At 36.0% G+C, this 24,017-nt stretch overlaps 1 protein-coding gene across 1 annotated transcript; it reads left to right on the top strand.

Annotated features, from left to right (window-relative positions):
* Positions 1-7,543: 7,543 nt before the first annotated feature.
* On the top strand, positions 7,544-10,374 carry LOC110865409 (gibberellin receptor GID1C). The gene is made up of 2 exons (XM_022114656.2): positions 7,544-7,903; positions 8,792-10,374. Exons 1-2 carry the CDS (start codon positions 7,865-7,867, stop codon positions 9,797-9,799), a joined length of 1,047 nt encoding a protein of 348 aa, XP_021970348.1. The 5' UTR covers positions 7,544-7,864; the 3' UTR covers positions 9,800-10,374.
* Positions 10,375-24,017: the final 13,643 nt, after the last annotated feature.

Genomic DNA, 24,017 nt, shown 5'->3' with positions numbered 1-24,017 from the left:
AATGCAAAACCACACACTCACGAGGAGCTACGGACATAACCATAGCTTCCGCAGAGTGGTTGCTACGGAAGAGCCAAGCTCACTCCACATCACCGAACAATGCTACCGCAAGGCAAACTCGGTATTGGAGCGGGAAGGTAAGTGGCTCCAAAACGAACGCAGAACAGCGCTCTAAATAAACCCTCGTCGAACAACAAGCGTCCGAACAGCGGTAACAAGTCTGCTTATGACTTTGTTTGCCCACCTATGGGCCGCATAGAATAAACAATGGTGGGCATACCTTTGCCTACGACCATGTTTATTTACCCATAGTACGAATATACATTGTTCGACCAAACATGGCCAACAATGACGCAACGAGGTAACCACAAAGAACGTGCGGTTACTAGAGAGCTATGACGACAAGCACGAAAACCCAACAAAAAAGGGATCGTCGTCTCATAACTAGATGCTGAACATAGAGCTTGAGCAAAGCACTTGCAAGCATCAACAACTTTTGATCCCAGTCTCAAAGATTGGTCCAAAAGTTTCTTTTCTTCTTCATGCACCAATTCAACAATTGGTATGAAGAAAAGACCACCTTTAAAGGATGGGAAACCTCCACATACCTTCAAACCACCATCTCAGAGGTTGGTTCGAAGTTTGTGCAGCATTACTAACAAGGTCTCCAAGAGACCTTCGGCACAACAACAGGTGGCAGGCCACCTGGTGACATAACTCGGCTGAGAATCTCGCATCAGACGAGATTCCTTCACCGATACGGAAGAGGCGTCAGATGACCCTTCCGGACCTCCAGCTTGATTTACATACAGAAAAGACCACACATGGTCTAGGATCTTCTCCAGGCTCCAAACTACCTTCCAAACACCATAGTCCAGTACTCCTCCCACATACACCTTGTATGTGGCAGCAACACTAGACTGGGGGGACTTGAAGGGGTATGGTCCCAGATCTCGCGTCAGCATCGACCGCGAGTGACCATTACCCTTATCAAAACCCCCACTAGCTAACAACCTACTTGTGCCCATGCGGGAACGCGTCGACACAAGGGTTGAATCCAATCTATCTAGTAACAAAGGAGGACTTACATGGAACATAAGAACGGTAGAGTGATGCGACATAGCATCACATCTGGTGTATGAAAACGGAAGTATTCACAGCGATGCGGCATCGCACCGCATCCAGTGAACACTTCTATCAATACAGGAAAGCCTTACCTTAGGCATAGAAGAAGATGAACGTAGCGGTACGGCTGACACCGCACCATACGGACATTTTCGTCACGACAAGGGATGCAGGCAAGACGACGATGCGGCTAGCACCGCATCTCGCGTATTCCTTGATCACAAGTAGGAGACGCGGTAACTTAAGATGTTACCGCACGTAGCGATGCGGCTTGCACCGCATCCTATGCACTCAAGCAAGTGGTACTGACACCACAGTGCAAGTGGCACCAATGGCAGTTACCTGTCAGAGCTACGTAAGCAATGGACTGACGTGGCGTAACCTCCATAACCGACGAGCCTGACACACCTGAAAAGGTGCAGCACGTCGTCAGTCCATCCATCATCATCCTCCTTCACTCCTCGGCTATAAATACCAACCCCAAACCAGGTTTGAGGTATCTTCTCACAACTCTCTCACTACTACTACTATCTTACTTTGCTTCCCAAGCAAACTACTGATTCTCACGCCGGAGAGTGGTAACAAGGAGCACCCCCCACCCCATCCTCCTTGTTACGAGTCACGGCTTGTTTCCTTGTGCAGGAGATCAACCACCGGTGATCCAGCCAGCGATCCTCGAGAGGAAGTTATTAACCCTTCTTGACGAGACCAGTGTGTTAACCCTGCCCGGTTAACCATTGTTTCATCAGTAGACCAACTCGAATTGATACAGACGGATACATAAAAATATGCACGTAAAAATGGTTTTTAAACGAAAACGTGTTATATTTGACCTAACTCGTTTCCAGAAAAAAGTTTATGTCGAAACGAGACACACTTAAATTTTTACGGGATACGTACATAAAAATATGCACGGAAAATAGTTTTTTAAGTAAAAATGATACGGGTATACAAAAGAAATTAACGAACGAATGTTATCGAAGGAAATTTAAATTAGTAAAAAGTTAGGGGCTAAAAATGTCAATTGTTAAAGTAGAAGAATAGTAAAGTTAGATAAAGGACTAAAATTGATTACTTTAAAAGTGAAGGGGCGTAGCAAAGTTGAGGGACTTTAAATTAATATTGTAAAAGTCTAGGGGGTAAGGCAAAGCCGGTGGGAAACCTCACCGACTTTATTTTTAAGCTAGTATAGAATATTATATGATATAATATTTTGAATTTGGGGTGTAATAATATGCCAACATGTTGTTCACTTCACCTATTTTATCCACAATAATTTTTGAAGGGTTAAATTATAAGAAGACGATAAAGCAAAATACCTATATTAATCAAGAATTTGATTGGTTAAATAAATAGTCAATACATGTTTGTGTTATCCTTACAAGTTGGTCTAGTGGTTAGTCATTTGGTTTTTCTTTTTGAGGTCTCAACTTCAACTCTCACTAGCATCACTTTGAAACATATTGGTGGTGGCAATGAAGTTTAGAACTAGGTCTCTTTGAGGTTGTCAATTCGAAACCGAGCCGAACCGGGTTTTACCACAGTGGGCCTTCGGACGGATGAGTTTTCCCCATAACTGTTGGCTTGGTGGTTCAGGTATGCACCCAATTCAGACCGCTATAAAGAAGGATACATTTACTCAATTAAGGGCATCACATAATAATTATCCGGCCGTTCAAAAAAAGTAATAATAAATTTATGATCAAATCCAAAGCATCCAAAAGACTAGTATAAAAGTGAACTCATATAAATCATAAAGGGAAAATTACGAAATTGTTGTTTGACCAAGAGGGTTTTCAATTTTGTACCTCTCATGCGTCCTTGGAAGGACCACTGAGCTTGGGAAGAGTCCGCATGTTATGTTGATGCGTCCATGTCCCTAGAAGCTAACACCTGTCCGACACGTGTCCCACATGTTTATGGGAAGAGTCGGTGAATCTTCCGAAGCGTCGGTGGACTCTTCCGAAGGAGCGTGATACATGGACTCTTCAACATGATATGCGGACTCTTCCCAAACTCAGTGGTCCTTCAAAGGACGCAGCAGAGTGACAAAATTGAAGACCCTCTTGATCAACCAACATTTTCGTAATTTTTCCTTTCATAAATCACATGATTGTTTCTTTAATCTATTACAAAAAAGACAACCAATTAAAACAATAACCGTTTAAAAGGTGACACGTGTACAGTACAGCCGGTTAACCAATGGGTCTCACCGGTCCCACTAATCCAGCAAACAGGTTCACTTTGTAGTTCAAGACAAGACCCGGGCAGGTTGAACCATGGACTAGACCATCAGCTTTGCCATTTTCAGGCCTTTACTCTATAATCACCCATGCTCTTAAAAACCTCCACTGTGTGTAAATCTGGCATCATAAATGCTCCCAAAAATAAAATACACACTGGTATATGTTTACTTAAAAATATATATAAAACAAGGAAAGACAAGAGAACAACTAGTATCTTTGTTTCGGGTAGGGGTGTAAACAAGCTCAGAGGCTTGAGAGCTACTAGTGATTGGCTTGGCTGAAAGCTCGAATGAGCCGAGCCTTAACGAGCTTGAGCCTGAAATACAAAGTTCGTTTAGGCTCGCGAGCCTAAACGAGCCCATACAAAATTTTAGTTTTTATATATAATATAATAATAATGATAATAACATTGGCGAGCCGAGCTTTGGCTCGTTTAAGCGATATTAAAGCGAGCTCGAGTTGAGCTTTAGCTCATTTGAGGTTGTTCTCAAAATAGCCCGAGCTGAGTCGAGCTGAACCCGAACTATGAGTTTTATTCGCGAGCCGAGCTCGAGCTCAAATAAGTAGGCTCGAACCGAGCCGACCTCGAGCTTCATAAAAACATGACAAGCCGAGCTCGAGCCTAGTCGGGCTTGGGCTCGGCCCGGCTCGTTTATACCCCTAGTTTCGGGTTCGTGGTCGGTTTAGTGTTGTTCGATTCTTTGGTCCATCCCTGACTGACCTAGTAGAGAGTAGAGACGACTCAATCCCTTCCGTACATACTTTAGGAGCGATAGATAAACTCAAACTCGAAAGGGAAATATGAAACTCAAAATATTCAGGGACGAGTATGAGAATAGAAAAAACTTAAAAAAGACATAAAGTTTAGGTATGAGTATTATATTATATGATGCTCAACCCATTTAGTCGAAATATGTAATCCCTTTTATTCGAACCATAGAAGATTTTGTTTAAAGAAAAATTGCTTTAAACTTGGGTAAAAGAGTAATATATTAATCAAGTGCTTATTTAGTTTACTAATCTAATTTCCTTAGGTAATTTAGTTATATGCTAATTAATTAGAATGATAAGAAATGTATTTTGGGACGGGAAATCTTAACCAACTAACGTGTATACCTAATGTAGGATGGGTAATGAGTAGCGGTCTAGCGGGTACTTGACATGTATCAGGTCGTCGTGTATGGATTACAATTTAAAAAAAAAAAAAAGAGACTTTGAATATGAGGTTGTGATTATCAATATCTGTCTAATTGCTATTTATAGCATATTGCGTACTTAGCTTATATTCTTGATTTACACATATATGTTTGTGCTTAATAGTTAATACATTTGTTGTAGTCACATTAACTTGAATAAGGTTCACCCAACATGCTTATTAGGATGGATTCGAACATAAAGAGCCCTCTCCATCGCATCATGAGGATTTAACCGAATGAAATTCAGTAAATTTTTATCGTTATGTTTGTGAAAATTATCATGTGGATTAAAAAAAACAAAACTTCGACCATTTGGATTATTGTGAGTAGAGAAGAAAGTTATGCCGACCCGGATCAAAAGTTTTAATTTTTAATTAAACCATAATTATTTTTATATAATTAAAAATATTTGTAACGATGGACTCAAATCTTGTTTGATGTTTTAAAATCCGGTTTTTATATTGTATTGGATTTGATTCAGAAACAGTTTAACCGGGTATATCGGGTGGTTCAACCGGGTATACCGGATGATTCAACCGATACAACCGGCCGGATTAAATCATGTAATCCGTTAAATGAAAAGGTATTACAGTAGGTGTGAGTAGGTGGATTTCATGATTGACAAAGTTGTCATGGTTATTTTAAAGAGAATCATTCTGGGATAACTTCACTTGATTTTAGTGAGTAATTAATTAATCGACGAAAATGGTCAATGCACGATTCAAATGTGAGAAGTTGAGATCAATCCTCTTAATCAATATGTTTATGCACAATTCAAGCCCGCTAGGATTAGGCTTTATGGTTAGTTTTGGTCTTTATATATACGTTTGTAAGATGATTGTTGAAGACGCAAAACTGACACTGACACTCATCTCAAACAACCAAATCACAAGCCATACAAATCGAGGGTCGAAATTTGGGTTTAGGTTTAGCCTAAACCCAAACCTAATGGGCTTAATATTTAATAATCTCAAACACCAACCCTATAAACAAGCCATACATATCGAGGTGGGCATTCACTTTGTCCGGAAAAAAGTTGGCAATATGCCTGCTTCGCAATCTTTATGTTTCATCAACCTCCCAATACACTAACATCTTCATCAAGATTTTGCCATCATCTTGTTTATTGATTTCCATTCCATTTCAAATGTTCTTTTCCCCCGTTCAAACTACGAAAGTATAATACGTATGTTATATGTGTTAGGATTAAACTTATCATGACTAAGCATGTTAGTAGGAATGGTAATGGGTCAGGTTTGGGACGGATTTAGGTAATCCCAACCTTAAACATGGTTAGATAAGCTTGTCACAAACTAGTCCCAAAACCCGTTGAATTTCTAGCGGGTATGTTACCCATCGGATATCAGGTATACCCGTGGGTTTTGAGTAAAACCATTAATTAAAAAAAAAAAAAACCCATTGGTTATACCCGACTTAAAACCCACCAGGTATCTATTTGGTAATTACTAATCAAAAACATTTCGTCTTATCGCTAAAAAAATATATCAAATATACGAAACAAATTACCCATATGCATAGAAAATGGATGTATCACACACGCGCGCACACATACACACACATATATATAGGGGGCTGCTAAAATGAGAATCACCCCGAGTTGTAAGAACCGCGAGAACTACACCCCACGGAGCGCCGTTCGCCGCGATTTTTTTTTACAAGTAGATGTGTGCATTATAAACACGGCCGTAAAAAATCACGGCGAACGGCGCTCCGTGGGGTGTACTTTTTTACACCTCAAGTTTGGTGTTTTTTAATTTTTTTTCTTTTTTCTTTTTTTTTCACCAAACTTGAGGTGTAAAAAAGTACACCCCACGGAGCGCCGTTCGCCGTGATTTTTTACGGCCGTGTTTATAATGCACACATCTACTTGTAAAAAAAAAATCGCGGCGAACGGCGCTCCGTGGGGTGTAGTTCTCGCGGTTCTTACAACTCGAGGTGGTTCTCATTCTAGCGGCTCCCCATATATATATATATATATATATATATATATGCATATTTAAAAATATAAAAGAAATTATATCGGGTATACAATCGGGTAAACAAGTATACTTTATCAGGTAATCTGGTCGGGTAAACAAGTATATCACAAAATCCCAAACCCGTTGAAACCCAAAAAAAAAAAAAAAACACTTGTCCTAAATCCGTCTCAAACCCTATTAACCGACTCCAAACCCATTCTAAGGTGTTGTTTGTTTTTTCTGAAAAGCTCTGCGCAGGCTCTTCTGTTTGTGTGGCGCACACCACGCGCAGAGTGTTTGTTTTTCCGAAGACGTTTTATTAAAAAACGTCTGCACGAGCTCTTCTTGGTGCAGACTTGGACCAGTCACTTCTAAGATCTTCTAAGTTCTGTAGAGGGTTAAACACCACCACCGACAACCATCGTCCATCACACCACCACCGTCCACCACCCACCACCGTCTATCACCACCACCACCGTGCACCATCCACCACCCACCACCGTCCATCACCACCACCACCACCATCATCCACCACCCACCACCATCATCTACCACCATCACCGTTTACCACCACCTTCCAACACCACCCATCATCATCGTCCGTACACCACCTTCCAACACCACCCACCATCATCGTCCGTACACCACCACCAGTTTATATTAGAAGTCTACATACGTTAAGAAACAAATAGTCTTCTTCTACAAATGTGGTCCGCATATTACAAAATTTTACGTTTTAAAAAACAAACAACACATAAATGTATCGGGTTTCAAATTTACCAGTTAGATTCAGATTTAATTGTCATCCCAACCTATTAAAGCTAAACTTTTATACCTTTCTAATTTGGTTGTATGAGAATTAACATATACACACACTTACCCTTATCCAAATTTTGTAACCATTCTAGTGTTAGGTATGTGCATGTGGTCCCAATCCAAACAGTAATTTCGGCCGCTTCTTTTGTCGCCTCTCTCACCTCCCTCCACCAGTCACCACCCTTGTTCTTTTATCTTTGACTCCACCCCTTCTCCTCACCCTCTCTCTCTCACACACACTAAACACACACTCTCCAACTTTCTCTCTCTACACCCCCCCTCAAATCCCACTATTTCTCCCCTGTTTTTTTTGCTTTATTTACATCAGACAAGTGTCTCATCTTGTTTCAGAAAAACCCAGAAATGAAAGATCAGTTTTCACTGGTCAAACACTCCATTGTTTCAAGATCTTTCAAATCTTGATATTCTGTTCAACTTCTTCTTCTTACATAAAGATCATAATCTTTTTCTTGTAAAGTTTGAATCTTGATTGTTGTTATTCATGGCTGGCAGTAATGAAATCAACGTGAATGAAGCTAAGGTAATGTTTGTTACTTTCTTTCTTTCTGATCTGTTTACTCTGTTTTTCTTTTGTTTTTGTTTTTTTTTTGTCATTTTTTTCTTAAATTAGTTAATATTTATTTATTTTTTTCACTGGGTTTACTTGATTTTGTTATGGGGTTTTCTTTTGTTTGATCTGGGGGTAAATTTTAACTATCTAATTTCAGTTTTATACATCTTTATTAGGGTTCTTGATCGAATAATTTCCGATTTGGGGGTAATGTTTTTTAAGTTTTTTTTTTTTTTTTTTTTTAATTTGTGGTCATCAAAGTCTGTGTTTTTATGATTACCCACTTGCTTTTGATCAATCTGATGTGGACAGATGTTATTTTTGAATAATTTTTAGGTTTCTTGATCGAATACTTTTAGATTTGGGGATAATCTTTTGCTGTTTTTTTAGGGTTTTTTTATTTTATTTTTTGTCATGAAATTCTGTGTTTTTATGATTACCCATTTCATTTTGATCAATCTGGTGTTGACAGATGTTAATTTTCGAATAATTTTAGGGTTCTTGATAGAATAATATTAGATTTGGGGATAATATGTGTTTTTAGGGTTTTGTTTTTAGTGGGCATCAAATTCTCTGTTTTTATGACTACCCATTTGATTTTGATCAATCTTGTGTGGACAGATGTAACTTTTCTGATAATTTTAGTGCTCTTTTTTTACTGTTCTTGATAGAATAATTTTTTATTTGGGGATAATTTCTTTAGGTTTTTTTTTTTTTTTTTTTTTTTTTTTTTTTTTTGTCATCAAATTCTGTGTTTTTATGTTTACCCATTTGCTTTTGATCAATCTTGTGTGTACACATGTTAAATTGCTAAAAGTCTGAAATATTTTTAATTTTTGTTTTTTTTCTTGTTAACAGAAAGTGGTTCCTCTGCACACATGGATCTTGATTTCCAACTTCAAGTTAGCCTACAACATGCTCCGGCGACCGGACGGCACTTTCAACCGTGAACTAGCCGAATTTCTCGACCGGAAAGTGGTCGCCAACACCGTCCCAGTCGACGGCGTTTACTCGTTCGACGTCATCATCGACCGAGCCACGGGTCTCCTCAACCGAATTTACCGTTGCGCCCTACCGGAAACCGAACCGGGCCATCACCCGGCAGCCGGAATCTTGGACCTCGAAAACCCGCTAAGCATGACCGAAATCGTGCCTGTTGTGATCTTCTTCCACGGCGGAAGCTTCACGCATTCGTCGGCGAACAGCGCGATTTACGACACGTTTTGTCGTCGTCTCACGGGCCTGATCAAAGGCGTGGTGGTGTCGGTGAACTACCGTCGGTCACCGGAGCATCGGTACCCGTGTGCTTATGAAGATGGGTGGGAAACACTACAATGGGTTCATTCAAGACCATGGCTTTTGAGTGGTAAGGACCCTAAAGTTCATGTTTATTTAGCGGGCGATAGCTCGGGCGGAAACATAGCCCATCACGTGGCGTTTCGGGCCGCTGAGGCCGGGGTCGAGGTGCTCGGGAACATGTTATTACACCCGTTGTTTGGTGGTGAAGAACGGACCGAATCAGAGACCAAATTAGATGGGAAGTATTTTGTTAGGGTTCAAGATAGGGATTGGTATTGGCGCGCTTTCTTACCCGAGGGGGAAGACCGCGATCACCCCGCGTGCAACATATTTGGGCCGCGCGGGGTTGATCTCAAAGGGGTTAAGTTTCCGAAGAGCTTAGTCGTTGTGGCCGGATTCGATTTGGTTCAAGATTGGCAATTGAAGTATGTTGAAGGGTTGGAAAATGCAGGGCAAGAAGTGAAGTTATTGTTCTTGAAGAAGGCTACTATTGGGTTCTATTTCTTGCCAAATAATGAGCATTTCTACACGTTAATGGATGAGATCAAAAGCTTTGTGAGCTCTTAATATTAACCTCTATGTTCATAGACCCCCCCCCCCCCCCCCAAAAAAAAAAAAAAAAAAAAAAAATCTTAACTTTTCAACTATAGATGAAGACATATCTAACACAAAGCTTTTGACATTTTTACTATCCTATTATTAGTTTCCTTGCTTTTTTTATATGAATCTTGTGCACTTTGTTGATGTTTTAACATGTGGAGTGGGATGTCTCTACGACGAGGGTAAAATGGTCATTTCACCGGGTCGATAGAGGTTTTAAAAAGGGGTTCTTGGCAAGAATCCATTGTGAAACTGGATCAAATCAAGGAAGAAATCAAACTTTACTAAAGCATGAATGTTTGTAAGGTGGGCCTCTTTCTAGGGGCATAATGGTAATTTTACTTGGTTTTATTTGATTATTGGCAAGAATTTCTAGTGAATTTGATCAATGAAGTGAGATGGTCATTGATATCCTAAGAAGATTATGAATGTTTGAAGTGAAAGAAGTCATGTATGTTTTATTGGTGTTGAGAACCTTGTAATGTTACTTTTATTATAACTATTAGTATTAGTATTATTGTTATTATATATACTTTTAGTTATTGATCTAGCACAAGTATATAAAGGTTTGTTTGGTCTTGAACAATTTTGTATAAAGCTTCATTTTTATGCCTCTTTTCTCCCATGTCATTTGTTCTATGTGGATTTCTTGATTTTGGAATCTATCCCTTTTTGGTAATGATAATGTTTCATATCTTCGAATTTCCGTTATAAAGGAGTTGCAAAGTTCGTTACTTTCTTCGTATTGAACCTACGGTCTCTAGGTTATAATGAATTAATCTCGACCACCTTGAAAATCGCCAATCTTTTAAAAAATATATATGTTTTTAGTTATCATTTACTATTGGATTACATTGGTTATAAATTCTTTATCATCTTGATTAAGTTCTAATCATTTAGTCTATTCACTTGTATAAATCTCAATCATATGATAAAACATGATATTAACATAATTCAATCTTTATGTTATATTCAATAATATTTTCTCGAGCATCCATTGTTATTGATGTAAGTCGACAATCTCATGTTAAGATACCGATAAATGTTTCGAGAATATATTCTATTCACTTCACTTTTGATACAATTCCATAACAAAAGAAATTCCAACAGATGTCTAACTAGTCGCCTTTTTTATTTGAATCCGCAATTCCGGGCAAAGCATAGCATGTACTAACTTGACTCCATAAGGCTGAACGGTATGGTGACGGAGGGAAGAAAGAAGACGGGGGTGGCGGGATGGGGTGACGGAGCGGCGCCGAGAAGAAAGAGGGGGGCCCACATGTTTTGGTCCGTCGCAAACGTCCATATTCGGACGGTGGACGGGGACGCGGGGGGGGGGGGGGGGTTGGTGTAGATGCCGTCGCCGGAGCAAGACGGGTGAGGCGACGCCCCCATACCGTGTAGCCTAAGGATCTAATTAAGTCCATTGAAAAAAAAAATTCACAACTTCTAAGTATGAAAATGTTGGAAAGAAAAGTTGTGTGCTTGTGTAAATTAGGTGTATGTGGACCATTACAAATTGGATAGAAACATGGAGAAAAAAAAACATGAGAATTTGGGAAAAGAAATGATTGGCCAAATGAGGACAAGTCCAAATCATGCATTTCTTTTTCCAGCTTATTTCTTTTGATATTGTCCAAGTCTTGTGTGATTGATTGGCTTTTCTATTCATGGGGTTTGTTTTGGAATTTGGGATAAATGCAACTAACAATGGGAGCAGGATTTGGCTTTGTGTCAATTCCAATAGGAAATCAAAACTATTGCCACTTGTGGTTGGGAGCTTTGGATGCAACCTAGGCTAGGGGCCACTTTTGGAAACCATACACCCTTCTTTTTTCTTTGAAGTGCTAATTGATTTCATACTTTAATTTTTTTTTAATTCTTTTTAATTCATACTTTAGTTTTTTTAATTCTTTTTAAGTTTTAAGTATAATAATGTTTTTTTAAAGGAGCATTAAACTAATTGTGATTTTAAAAATCTTTACTAGTCTCTGAATAGTCGTCGATTAATCGCTAGTCCAGGTTTATCGAGTAAACTTTATCTAATTAGACAATTAATCAGTAGACAGTCAACATTGGTCAAATCCAGTCATGGTTGGCCAAAATCAATGGCAGTCTAGCGATTCCGGTCAGATTCTTGGGCAAAACCTGTAAATTCCGCCAATTAATCCGATCTACTTGAAAATATAGGTCGAAGAAGATGATAAAACATCTCTACTTAAAATAAATACATAAAAAATGGGTGTATATACATACAAAACTGAAAATTGTATATAAAATCCCAATTCGGTTAATCCCTATAAATTCCAATTAATCCCTAGTCGGTACCTCACCGGTCGCCTAGCGACCCTGATACTAATTAGTTGTTTTCTAAAACTATTATTAATTTGGTTCGAATTAAAATATGTTTATACTAAAGTGGGTTCATCATGAAAAAAGTGTTTTGGAAAGAGAAAATAAGTGTTAAAATGGGTTCAATCGCTATATGATTGAACGTTTCATCCGCACCCTCAGCAAATAATTTTTGGGTCCGCTACTGAAAGAGGTGTTGACCCATTTTTTGACAAGTGAGTCGTAACAGTCGATTCAACACACATGTGCAATATACATGTCGCATACCTAACTAAAATAGTTTATCAAACTCGTTTACTACAAAAAATGAAAGTCTATTATTATACCAGTCACTATGTGCAACATCATGATTGTAAAAGAAAAAGGTATTGTAGTGTGACTTGAATTCTTGGTTTTTCTAAATTTTGTGAAGTACTATTGAAATTAAAAAAAAAAACTAAACATGAAATACGTGATTATATCTTTGATATAACATTTTTTTCTCGGTCTTTTTATATTTTACACTTTTGATAACAAAACTAAAACGATAAATTTATGAGTTGATTATAGAATTAAACTATGAACTTTGATCTGCCATACAAATTGTGGCAGAACCAAAACTAAAAATATAGATATAAAAACCGAGAATCATTTAGTTTTAAACTAGTTTAATCTCATATAAGACTCGTTTTGAGCTGAAGGTTCACCAAATTAATTCGCTTAAATACATTAAATTAAAAGAAAATAAAAGAATCAATTTTCAATCGAACACGACAAGCCAGCTTTAACATTTTTGATTTTTGATTTTGACTGTCTAATACGGTACATGTGTTTTTTTGCTTACCTGTTATCTTTATTTTTCTTATAACAGGTATAATATAAAGTCTTATAAGAAAATAAATAACATTTGGTTTAATGAGTTCCGTTATCTTATATGTTGTGATGCTTAACAACGTCATTTATATACTATTAATTTGATACATTTGTGTGCATCTTTAGTTGTAAGTTGTGCTTCAATGTTTGTACCTTAATCAAATCTTGGTTGTAAGTTGTGTTTAAGTGGGTGTACCTTAATAATGTACTCATGTTTAATTGTAAGTTGTACTTAAATGTTTGTACCTTACTCAAATATCGGTTGTAAGTTGTGCTTAAGTGGTTGTACCTTAATCAAATAATGGTTTCATTATCTTATCAAATTCAATCTGTTTTTTATGCATGTATGGCTGTAAATTGTTCTTAAATGGTTATACCCTAATCAAATAATGGTTTCAACATCTTACCATACTCAATCAGTTTGATCCATTCAAAATTGTGTTGTTTTATATGTAAATTTATATACTATTAATTTATATTTATATATACTATTAATTTGAAACATTAGTATGCTTATTTGGTTGTAAATTGTGCTTAATTGGTTGTACCTTAATCAAATATAGGTTGTAAGTTGTGCTTAAGTGGTTGTACCTTAATCAAATCAAAATGGTTTCATTACCTTAACAAATTCAATCTGTTTTGTATGCATGTATGGTTGTAAATTGTACTTAAGTGGTTGTACCCTAATCAAATAATGGTTTCATTATCTTACCATATTCAATTGGTTTGATCCATTCAAAGTTGTGTTGTTTTATTTGTAAATTATTATTATTTATAATAATCTAATTAATTTCGCCAAAATCTTGTATAAATATAATTTACAACATATTGATGCAATGGTTATTGTAATTTATGCATTATGGTTTTTATAGTGGTAATGATATATATTATATATAGATTACGATGAACCAGACGCGGGTTCATCGTAACGAGCGAGTCCTAGATCAACTTAGTTTTTTATTCTATGTTTTACGTTTCAGTTTAATTTCTTCGCATTAACACCGCAACTTTAGTGTCGGTGGTCGCTGACAGTAGTGTGGCATTAGTGCTCGCCCCCGCCGCAACGTGGGGGGTACTTAATACTAGTTCTATTTATAAATTAAAGGGGTCATGAGTTTGCTTTGTGACGTGTTTACTCGGGTGTAAACAAGCCTAGAGACTTTAGAGCTACTTGTTATCGGCTCGGTTAAAACACTGAACGAGCTGAGTCTAATCAAGCCTCGAGCTCGAGCCTAAAATAGAGCTCGATTAGCTATCGAGCCCGAGCCTGAAATACAAAGGTTGTCTAGGCTTGCGAGCCTAAACGAGCCCAAACTAAATTTTAGGTTTTTTTATATATATAATATAATAATAAAATAATGATGATAACATTAGCGAGCCGAGCTCGAGCCGAGCTTTTAGCTCGCTTGAGGCTATTCTCAAAATAGCTCGAGCTGAGCCCGAACTTTGGGTTTACTCACGAGCCGAGCTCGAGCTCAAATAAGTAGGCTCGAACCAAGCCGAGATCGAGCTTCATAAAAACCAGTGGCGGATCTTGACCTAAAACTCAGCATGGGTCGATGTTTTTTGTAGATAAAATCAGCCTGGGCCGAACCAATACACATTTAAAAAAATTATCGAAAACCTGAAATTTAACACTACTAGACGAAAAAACCGCACGGGCCGAGGCCCGGTCCGGCCTCCTCTAAGTTGCGCCACTGATAAAAACATGACGAGCCGAGCTCGAACCTAGTAGGGCTTGGGCTCGGCCCGGCTCGTTTACACCCTTAGTGTTTAGTTTGAGCTTTCAATAATCATAATCAAATACTAATAATTTTTCTAAATGTCATTACTTTTTAATCACATGCAAGGTTTGCAAAACTTGTATAAAGTGAATGACTGAATAATTACCGGCCCAAACCAAAAGACTGGTTGAATTAGTTTGTCAAATATACTTTTTAGTAAACCGGTTTTTCATCATGTTGTTAATCTAGCTCCAAGACATGATCCCATTTGTAAAATTAAAATATTAAAACGACATCGTTTTAGTTTCATGACTTCTGATTCTTTCGGTTTTGGTCCAACATCGGCCTGGTTCTGTTCGTGCGGCCCAGTCCGCCTACAACATGATGCACTCCCCTGTCACTTAACAAGGGCTAAACCTAGTGGTGCACAAATCGGGTTTTCTGAATATCCAGTTCCGGGTATGGAACCGGGTTCCGGTAAGATCAGATTCTACAAAATCGGGTATTGACAATACCCGGGTTGGGTCCAGGTCCGGGTTTTATATAAAAAATGTATACCTATATACCCGGGTTCGGGTCGGGTTTTCTAATACCCGGGTATTATAATACCCTATTTTCGGGTGCGGGTAAGGTTGGGTATGGATCAGGTTGGGTTCGGGTTCGGGTATGCCTAAGGTATTCATTTTTTTTGGATAAATCATGGAAATATAAAATGCAAAACCTTTTTTTATTTCATAAAACATAGAAATATATTATATATGACAACTAAATAATCATTGAACCGGATCGAATAAGATGATGAACATAGATAGCTTCGAATAACTTTATCGTCTTCGTTTATTGTTCGTCATCAAAGACCCATTTTATAGGGTATACACTTTCTAACGGGCTATATATCCGTTACCAAGGTACAAAACTCGAAAAAACACAAAAAAACAAAAAAACCTGAACAGGGTATTGGGAAACCCAGACCCGGTATTGAAAAAACCCGGTTCCGGGTTTGGGTTGAAACCAGGTACTCGTAAAACCCGGGTTGAAAACGGGTATAAAAAAACCCGGTTCCGGGTTCGGGTTTTATAACAGAAATGCATACCCAACCCCTACCCTATGGGTAGGATCAGGTTCGGGTATAAAAAACCCAGGTTTTATAATACCCGATTCCATATTTTATTTTCGGGTCCGGGTTTTTTGTGCACCACTAGCTAAATCTCAGGTGTTGCAGTATCATTTCAAGAAATCTATATTATACATAATAATGCATACCACAAGAGAATTTTAAAATATCTAAAAAAAATCGTTTTAATTTATAAGATACTACCTAAAATGATGATATAATTTTTTTTAGTCAATGATATAATTCATTCCAATCATAAGGACAATTTACATAAGGATAACAAACAAACATGCAAAAAATTGTGTCGCCATCCCCTTTTACACTCTAATCTTCTCATCTTAGGGGGTGTTTGGCTAGCTTTTTCACACCTCCTTATAACTTATTGACTTTTATAAAAAGTTCATAAGGAGAAAAAATGTTTGGCAAACTCAAAAGTACTTTTTAAAATAACTTCTTGTATAGAGATGAAAAGTCAGTTTTCAAAAGTTAAAACATTGTGGTTTTTTTAAGTTTCTTATAACTTTTCATAAAAAATTACAAAAATGCCCTAAGTTAGAACATTGTGGCTTTTTGAAGCTCCTATGGTCCCTTTAGTCATTTTACATGAATAAGCTAAGCCAAACGTTTTTTTTAAAAAAAGACTTATTGACTTATTGGCTTTTCCCACCAAATAAGATAATCCAAACATTTTTTTAAAAACTCTTTTTCAAAAAGTTATAAGTCAAAAAGTGCTTTTAACAAAAAGCTCTTTTTGAGTTAAATAAGATTAACCAAACATCCCCCTTAGTTACACTTTAATCTCTCATTTTTTAACAAAATTATAGACACCTAGTTTACATTTTATCTTCTTATAAAAACTAATTTTCCCACGACTTTAAAATATTAATAGGATTTTTGTACCTTAATATTTTTATTTTAAATTTACACTATAAAAATGAGTATTTTATTCCCTTTTAATTCGAGTATAGTATTGTTATAATTTTTTTCAATTAAAAAAATTGATAAGTTATGTGATAAACAATGTATAAGGGTGAGCGATAACTGAATCATTAACCAAAACCGAACCGAAATCAACCAAAAATTGAATTAACTGAAACCGATTAACCGAAATTCAAATGAACCAAAACTGGTTATCGGATTTTTGTATCTTCGTTTACCCAAAATTAACCGAACTATTCATATTTTCATATATTTCTAGATTTTATATCATTAGACTTTAGTATGTATTTCATATATACACCTCCATTTTATGTATTTCTAAATCCACTTCATGTATTTCTTAGCAAAATTTTAGCTTATGTGTTTCTTAGCAAAATTTTAGCCCCTGTTTGGTTTTGGCTATTAACCGAAACTAAACGAATAAAAAATTGTCAATCTAACCTAACCGAATAAACCAAACCTATTGGTTAATAAAATAGAGTAATTGATGACTTCGGTTTCGGTTGAGGATGATAACCAAACCAACCGAACAATGCACACTCTTGCAGTGTTTGTGTTTCTCGTCTCATCGCCCTAGTACCCTTCTAGTATGATTAATATTTGTGTTGTCAAAATCCCTTAGGGCTCGGTGAGGCGAGGTGCAAGGAAAACATCTTGTTGCCACCAAGCTTTCCAGCAACCTTCATGCGAGCAACTGACCGAAACCAAAAAATTCTACAACTTTCAGGCAACAAGTTTGAAACATTCAAAAATTGTCCGTGACCAACCTAAACAAGCCTAAAACATGTATAAACCCTTCAAAAAATATGATTAATACGCATGGAAAGATAGTAATCATGGTTTTTGGTATACTAAGTTTGTTACAATGAAAATAGTAGTAAAATAGTATTTAGTTGCAAACAATTGATTTAGTTGTCCGACAAATATATGTTTGGACATACCGTAAATCCAATTTTCTTTTGTTGTTTTGGAAAAAGGTTATTTAATGTTGCTTAATAAATAAGTCAAGAAGTAAGCATAGTTTGTATGAAGCCAACTTGCATCATTAAAATTTCTTGTTAGCACGTGTAAATTGTAGCGATGCTAACATCAGTTTAGACCTTTCGTAGTGGCTGCCCAATGGGCGTTTTTTTTTTGCCCAATCACGCTCAAACACGACGAGGAACCACCCCCTGGGCGTGTTTGGTCAATTTTGATGTTTTGACGTTTTTCAAGTAACGTTTGAAGCAATTTTGAATGGCCAGTCACATTTAATCTTCCTTTTTTGTCCAATAGTTTTTTTTGTTGGTTTTTTTATTTTTATTTAATTCTCTACACCCTTTTAACATAATGCCCACATCCCCATTACACCCATTTTAGAAAAACGCCCAATAATGTCTCTTGTTGATTGTACTGCCACATGGCGGAAAACGTCCAAGGATGGGGGCATTATTCACCCTTACCATTACGCATGGTCTTACAACAAAATGATAAGTGTCTTCGTTGATAGGGGCGGAACTAGCGGTAAAGGGATCCGTCAACGAGTAACTCTGCTAGTAAAAGGGTATTTATTGTCGTTTTTTTATAGTTTGACTTATAAAATAATGACGAATAAAGACACTTTTTTTTTTAAATTATTTTATCTCCCTCTTTTATATACGTAAAAACTATTATAATTCATCCAAAATAAACAAACTATAACCTGCATTTTTACTAATTGTTGATCATATTATGCAAGGAGACATTGCTTTTACTAATTCGAATTGAAGGGTGAAAATAAAGTCAATTTTCACACAAATCATATTCATAATTAGCGCATTATATTTGTTAGCAGTTACAGCTCGTTTAATCTTGACGAGTTTTAACATTTAAATGCTATTTAAATGCGTACTTTATAAAGTTGTTTACTACAGTGTGTTATCCTTTAGAATCATATCTCAATAGCAACATTCTTAGATGTGTGTCTTAGTCATATAGAATATAGATCCAACAAATAATATCTACATTTATAACAAGTTTAACAATACCTTTATTTATAGCAAGATATATCGTTCTCTACTTCTTCCCACCTTTACTAATTTGATTTGTAATGTCGATCGTTTGCTGTAACGTCCGGCTCTTTTGTAATTTCCATTTATAGAAAGTTTTGGTTCGTAATTTTATTTTTGGAAACTTTATGTTCTTGTAACCGTTCCTCTCTTTGTAATCATTATCAAACCGAGACTTGGGTCATTAATGAAGCTTGTATTTTGTTACATTTATGTTATACACACTCTATGTATGCTCGTATGTTCGACTTCGTGAATCAATCAATGTCTAATCGTTATTCTTGGAAACTATGTGCGAAACTTGTAATTAATCTAAACTTATGCATTGAACGTCTTTTGAACGAGAACGATACTTGGTTATGACATTTATACGCTTAAACATACTTTGGTTATGATCATCATGCTTAACTACACCTTATACTATGCTTTTATATCAAAACAAGTCCCTAAACTCTCAACTTTGCACCTAAAGGAACCAAATATAAACTTCAGGGGCCTAAGTGTAATAAAACGAAAGTCAGACAAACCTACCCGCCGCGCGACGCGAGGGGGCTAGGCGTCACGCGACGCCCCTGTTTCGGCAGACTTGTGTTTCTTTGAGCTGCATGCACGAAATCCCATTAATCTAACCCACCCAATCACCTTTAATCCACCTCTAATCACCTCCAATCATCTTCTAACTCCTCCATTATAAATACCCACCTTCTCCAACCCATTTGACACTTTCACAACTCTCTAATCTTCACAAATTCACTCTCAATCTGCAGTAAATCTGAGTTTTGGACAGATTCTTGTAACTTCACTAAAGTGAGTGTAACTTGCTCATTTCTTAACCAAATCACTTAGTTCTTCTTCCTATTGCTTTGTTATGTCCTTGGGTTTGAATCCTTGGTTTTTCCTTGGAAGAATCATGCTTGGATTTGCCATAAAATGGACTAAAACTTTCTGTTTTGTTTATTATTAATCAACAACTTGTTATTTCTTATCCAACTTGTGTCTAACACATCTCACACCAATGTCCTAATGCTTACAACCTCTCCTATGGTTGGGTAAGCTTAAAAACATGGTTGAGACACTTAAAATCAGAGGATTAAACCTCATAAACTTGGTGTTTTGATTAGGGTTTTAACCCACAAGTCATGTCAAACTTAGACTTTGATGCATGAGTGATTATGGAACAACTTGGGTTGTCCAAACATACAATCCTCACATGATTTGATGATCTCTCTTAGCTTAGTTCATTTACATACTTGTATAAACCTTAGTTCGTGACCCTCCTTGGTTGTTTTTACATCAAGTGTAGTGGTGAACATCTAAGGGGTATCTAAATGGAAGCTTGTCTTCCTACCCCATACATGACATCTATGACATAACTTGAGGTACCTAAATGAAGAATAAACCTTCTACCTCTTACTTGAATATCTAAAATATATATATTCTACAAGTTAAATAATATATATGTACATACACCTCTTTGATAATCATCTAAGGACCTAAACCTTGCCATGATTCTTATGAGTGTTCAACTCATGAAATCATTATAATCCTTGTGGTTACCAAGTGTCATGCAAGTGTTAAAGGGAAGATGAGTATTTTGATATTATATTCTACTACATTTTCGTGTCACCTTAATTCCGAATCTTCCGAACTCCCCAAACTCATACGCTTTGTTTCTTTGTGTAGAAGAACAAGGTGCTCCAACTAGCTAACTCAACCACCAACTTGCTCTCGGATTCTCAAGTTTAAAGACTTGCAAACCGTGAGTATACTCGCATTTTTCCCCTTTTTACTTTTACCACTTTTGGGGTGTAACATGTTTACCTATTGAAACTTACACATGAACTTTTGTCTGAACACATGAACATTCCTATAACATGCTTGTATATGTGATGGCTTGATACTTTAAATTTGGGTGATTCTTATGTGTTGAACTTATCATTAACTTCGTACGAGCCAAACCGTGACATATGTAGCGCTATAGGATTAACGACCCGCCTCTACTGAAACTTTGGTTATGTCATGAGCAAGTTGCGTTTTCTTGGTTTGATATGTTAGACACATGCCATATTTAATGTTTATCTTGAATCACATGCTTGCTATGAGGAATTGTTCACACTTTTATCTTATGCTATGTATGTACCAAACTTGTATACTCGCCTTTGCTTTTGCATTGAACTTTATTTTAAACATGTTACAGGTTGAGGATGATGATGCTATGAAAAGAAGTAGCGTTGATGCCTAGATACACATATAGACGTTTAGGTTTAATATGTTGTATCAATTTTGATTATGTTGTTATGTATTTCCTTTGAACTTGTTGTTAATTGTATTTCTTGTATTGTTGACAATTTACTTATGAAATGAAACCGGTTTATTAAATATTGTCACAAATAGCGTTATGAAGTCTCTTGCAATCTTCACACTTCGTCTCATCCCGATGTTTCCGCCATTGGTTGGGATGTGACAGATTGGTATCAGAGCCATAACTATAGGGAATTAGGAAAAGTAGGAATGCTTTCACCTAGTCTATAGTTTTAGAGCCTTATTCGTATGCTTTGCTTGGACTACTACATGATACCTTATTTGTTACTTATTTATGCCCTTTTAAACATGTATGTTACTCATGTGTAATATTTGACATGTTATTCTTATGCATTAATGCTTGTCTTCTTATGTGTTAATACTTGTTTCGTTGTTCGATCCTTTACGTATTATTCTTGACCTATTTCTCTATGTGTTAATACTTGTTTTATTGTTTCATTCTTTATTCTTTATGTACCATTGTAGATATGCTTTCTTATATGTTTATACTTGTTTATGTATTCTTTTCACATACACTTTTCCTCATGCATCTACTTGACTATTCTAAATCCGTAAACCCTCACATTATACAAATGGGACGAATTCACCAAAATAGGCATGAAACCCACAATTTGGTGAACGACGCTCAATCTATATATTCTTCTTTTTACACGAGATATCGCCATTAAGCTAGGAGTGAAATCCACATCTTAATGGTAAATCTCAAATTTTAAATTCTAGTGGACCCTTGTCAACATATCGAAACTAAATTTCGACCCGACAAGTACCAACCACACACTTAGGATACGAAACCGTCAAGTTAGGGGTGAAACCCGCACCTTGGCGACTAGTTCCACTCCTTGATTAGGGTTTTAACCCACAAGTCATGTCAAACTTAGACTTTGATGCATGAGTGATTATGGAACAACTTGTTGATCATATTATGCAAGGAGACATTGCTTTTACTAATTCGAATTGAAGGGTGAAAATAAAGTCAATTTTCACACAAATCATATTCATAATTAGCGCATTATATTTGTTAGCAGTTACAGCTCGTTTAATCTTGACGAGTTTTAACATTTAAATCCTATTTAAATGCGTACTTTATAAAGTTGTTTACTACAGTGTGTTATCCTTTAGAATCATATCTCAATAGCAACATTCTTAGATGTGTGTCTTAGTCATATAGAATATAGATCCAACAAATAATATCTACATTTATAACAAGTTTAACAATACCTTTATTTATAGCAAGATATATCGTTCTCTACTTCTTCCCACCTTTACTAATTTGATTTGTAATGTCGATCGTTTGCACTCTTTAATAGTTATAATTTGCTTGTAGGTTTTCAAAGACTCACTATAAATTGCAACAGAGCCTAAACTAGCTTTTTATTTGTTTGCTAAAAGATTCAATCATGTACGATGAACAACACCGTGTTTCACATACTATTTGCTAATTATTGCTCTTCTTGTTGTTACTTGGATATAAAACAAACGTTGCAAAACATAATAGCGTTTGGTCCGATGAAGGAGCCATATTTAAGCTTTTGCTATAAGTTGCGTCTCCGGTCTAGGTTTTAATTTGAGATTGTTAACAAGAGGCAAAGTCCTCTCGTGAACTAAATTCTCTCTAAGTTAAGCTTAAGTAATGGTCGAATTTTGTCTCGACAAGTTCAACTTGGCTTGATTTTGGTCACAAATGCTTCCCTCTTGATTTTGTTTTATTTCATTAGCCAGACAATTAGCCATACATTAATGTTAATTTGAGGTGTGTAAGTGTGTTATGGTATAATTTTTCTGAAAATGAAATACATTAATGATATTAAATTTGAATAAGTTTAAGAATTCCAATTTAAAAAAGATACTCCACATAACCACATCTATTTAAAGGGGTTTAAAACTAATTGTTTGTACAAGACAAAAAGATAAAGGAATATTTTGCTGGTTTTGTAACTTTTATATCAAAGTTGATAATGTTATTGCGGCCACATGTGTTAGTTCTTTATTGGCGATTTAAAAATCAAAATGTATTCAGAAATTTGGATATATTATTAATATATTATATTTAACAAATTTTATTAATATTAATTTTAAATATTATTAAAACCTTTTAATAATGTATGTTTGGTGTTTGATATGCAGAATCATTAACTTTCTTTTTTCTTTTTTTTTTAATATAAAAATTACTAAGTGAATATGGACTTTCCATTAACATTTTGTTTTTTTATTGTTGGATGTTTGATACGTAGAATCACTTAACTTTCTGTTTTCTTTTTTTAATAACTAACTAATATAAAAATGATTAAGTGAAAATGGACTTGTTTTTATATTAATTTTAATTTTTAGTTAAGTTTTGATGTTATATAGTCCGTAAAGTTATTGTCAGGACTTGAAAAATAACGTAAGGAGTCTTTTGGTTCCGAATGTTCTTGTCGTTGGTTTAGTGTTGTATATCATATTGTCATGGTATAGCACATACTTTAAAACATGAACTTGACATAAGGTCCATGAGACCGAATTCTCGTATATTGTCTAACAATCAAGTTAGTATAAGTATACAATAAATAAACTAATTATGTATGTAAATATCATAAGTATGTAACTTATTTGTAGAGATGGAAATTTGTTCATTAAAGATATTCTAGAAATAATGAGTTCTATATAAAGAGAAGGAGCCCTTTTTTAAACCTTAACGGGTCAGGTGGGATGAAGGCCACTAAAAGTTGTAATCAATAATAGCAAAGGTGTACAGAAAATGTGTTTATCCCGAAAACAATATGTAAATTTAAAAGTATAATTATATTTTGTGTGAGTTAGCGGACTAAAAAGAAAAAGGAAGGCAAAACAATAACTATGATTTAGCAAATAAACTA

This window comes from Helianthus annuus, chromosome 15 (assembly GCF_002127325.2).
Source record: "Helianthus annuus cultivar XRQ/B chromosome 15, HanXRQr2.0-SUNRISE, whole genome shotgun sequence".
NCBI lineage: Eukaryota > Viridiplantae > Streptophyta > Magnoliopsida > Asterales > Asteraceae > Helianthus > Helianthus annuus.
This window is presented reverse-complemented; position numbering and strand designations above follow the sequence as displayed.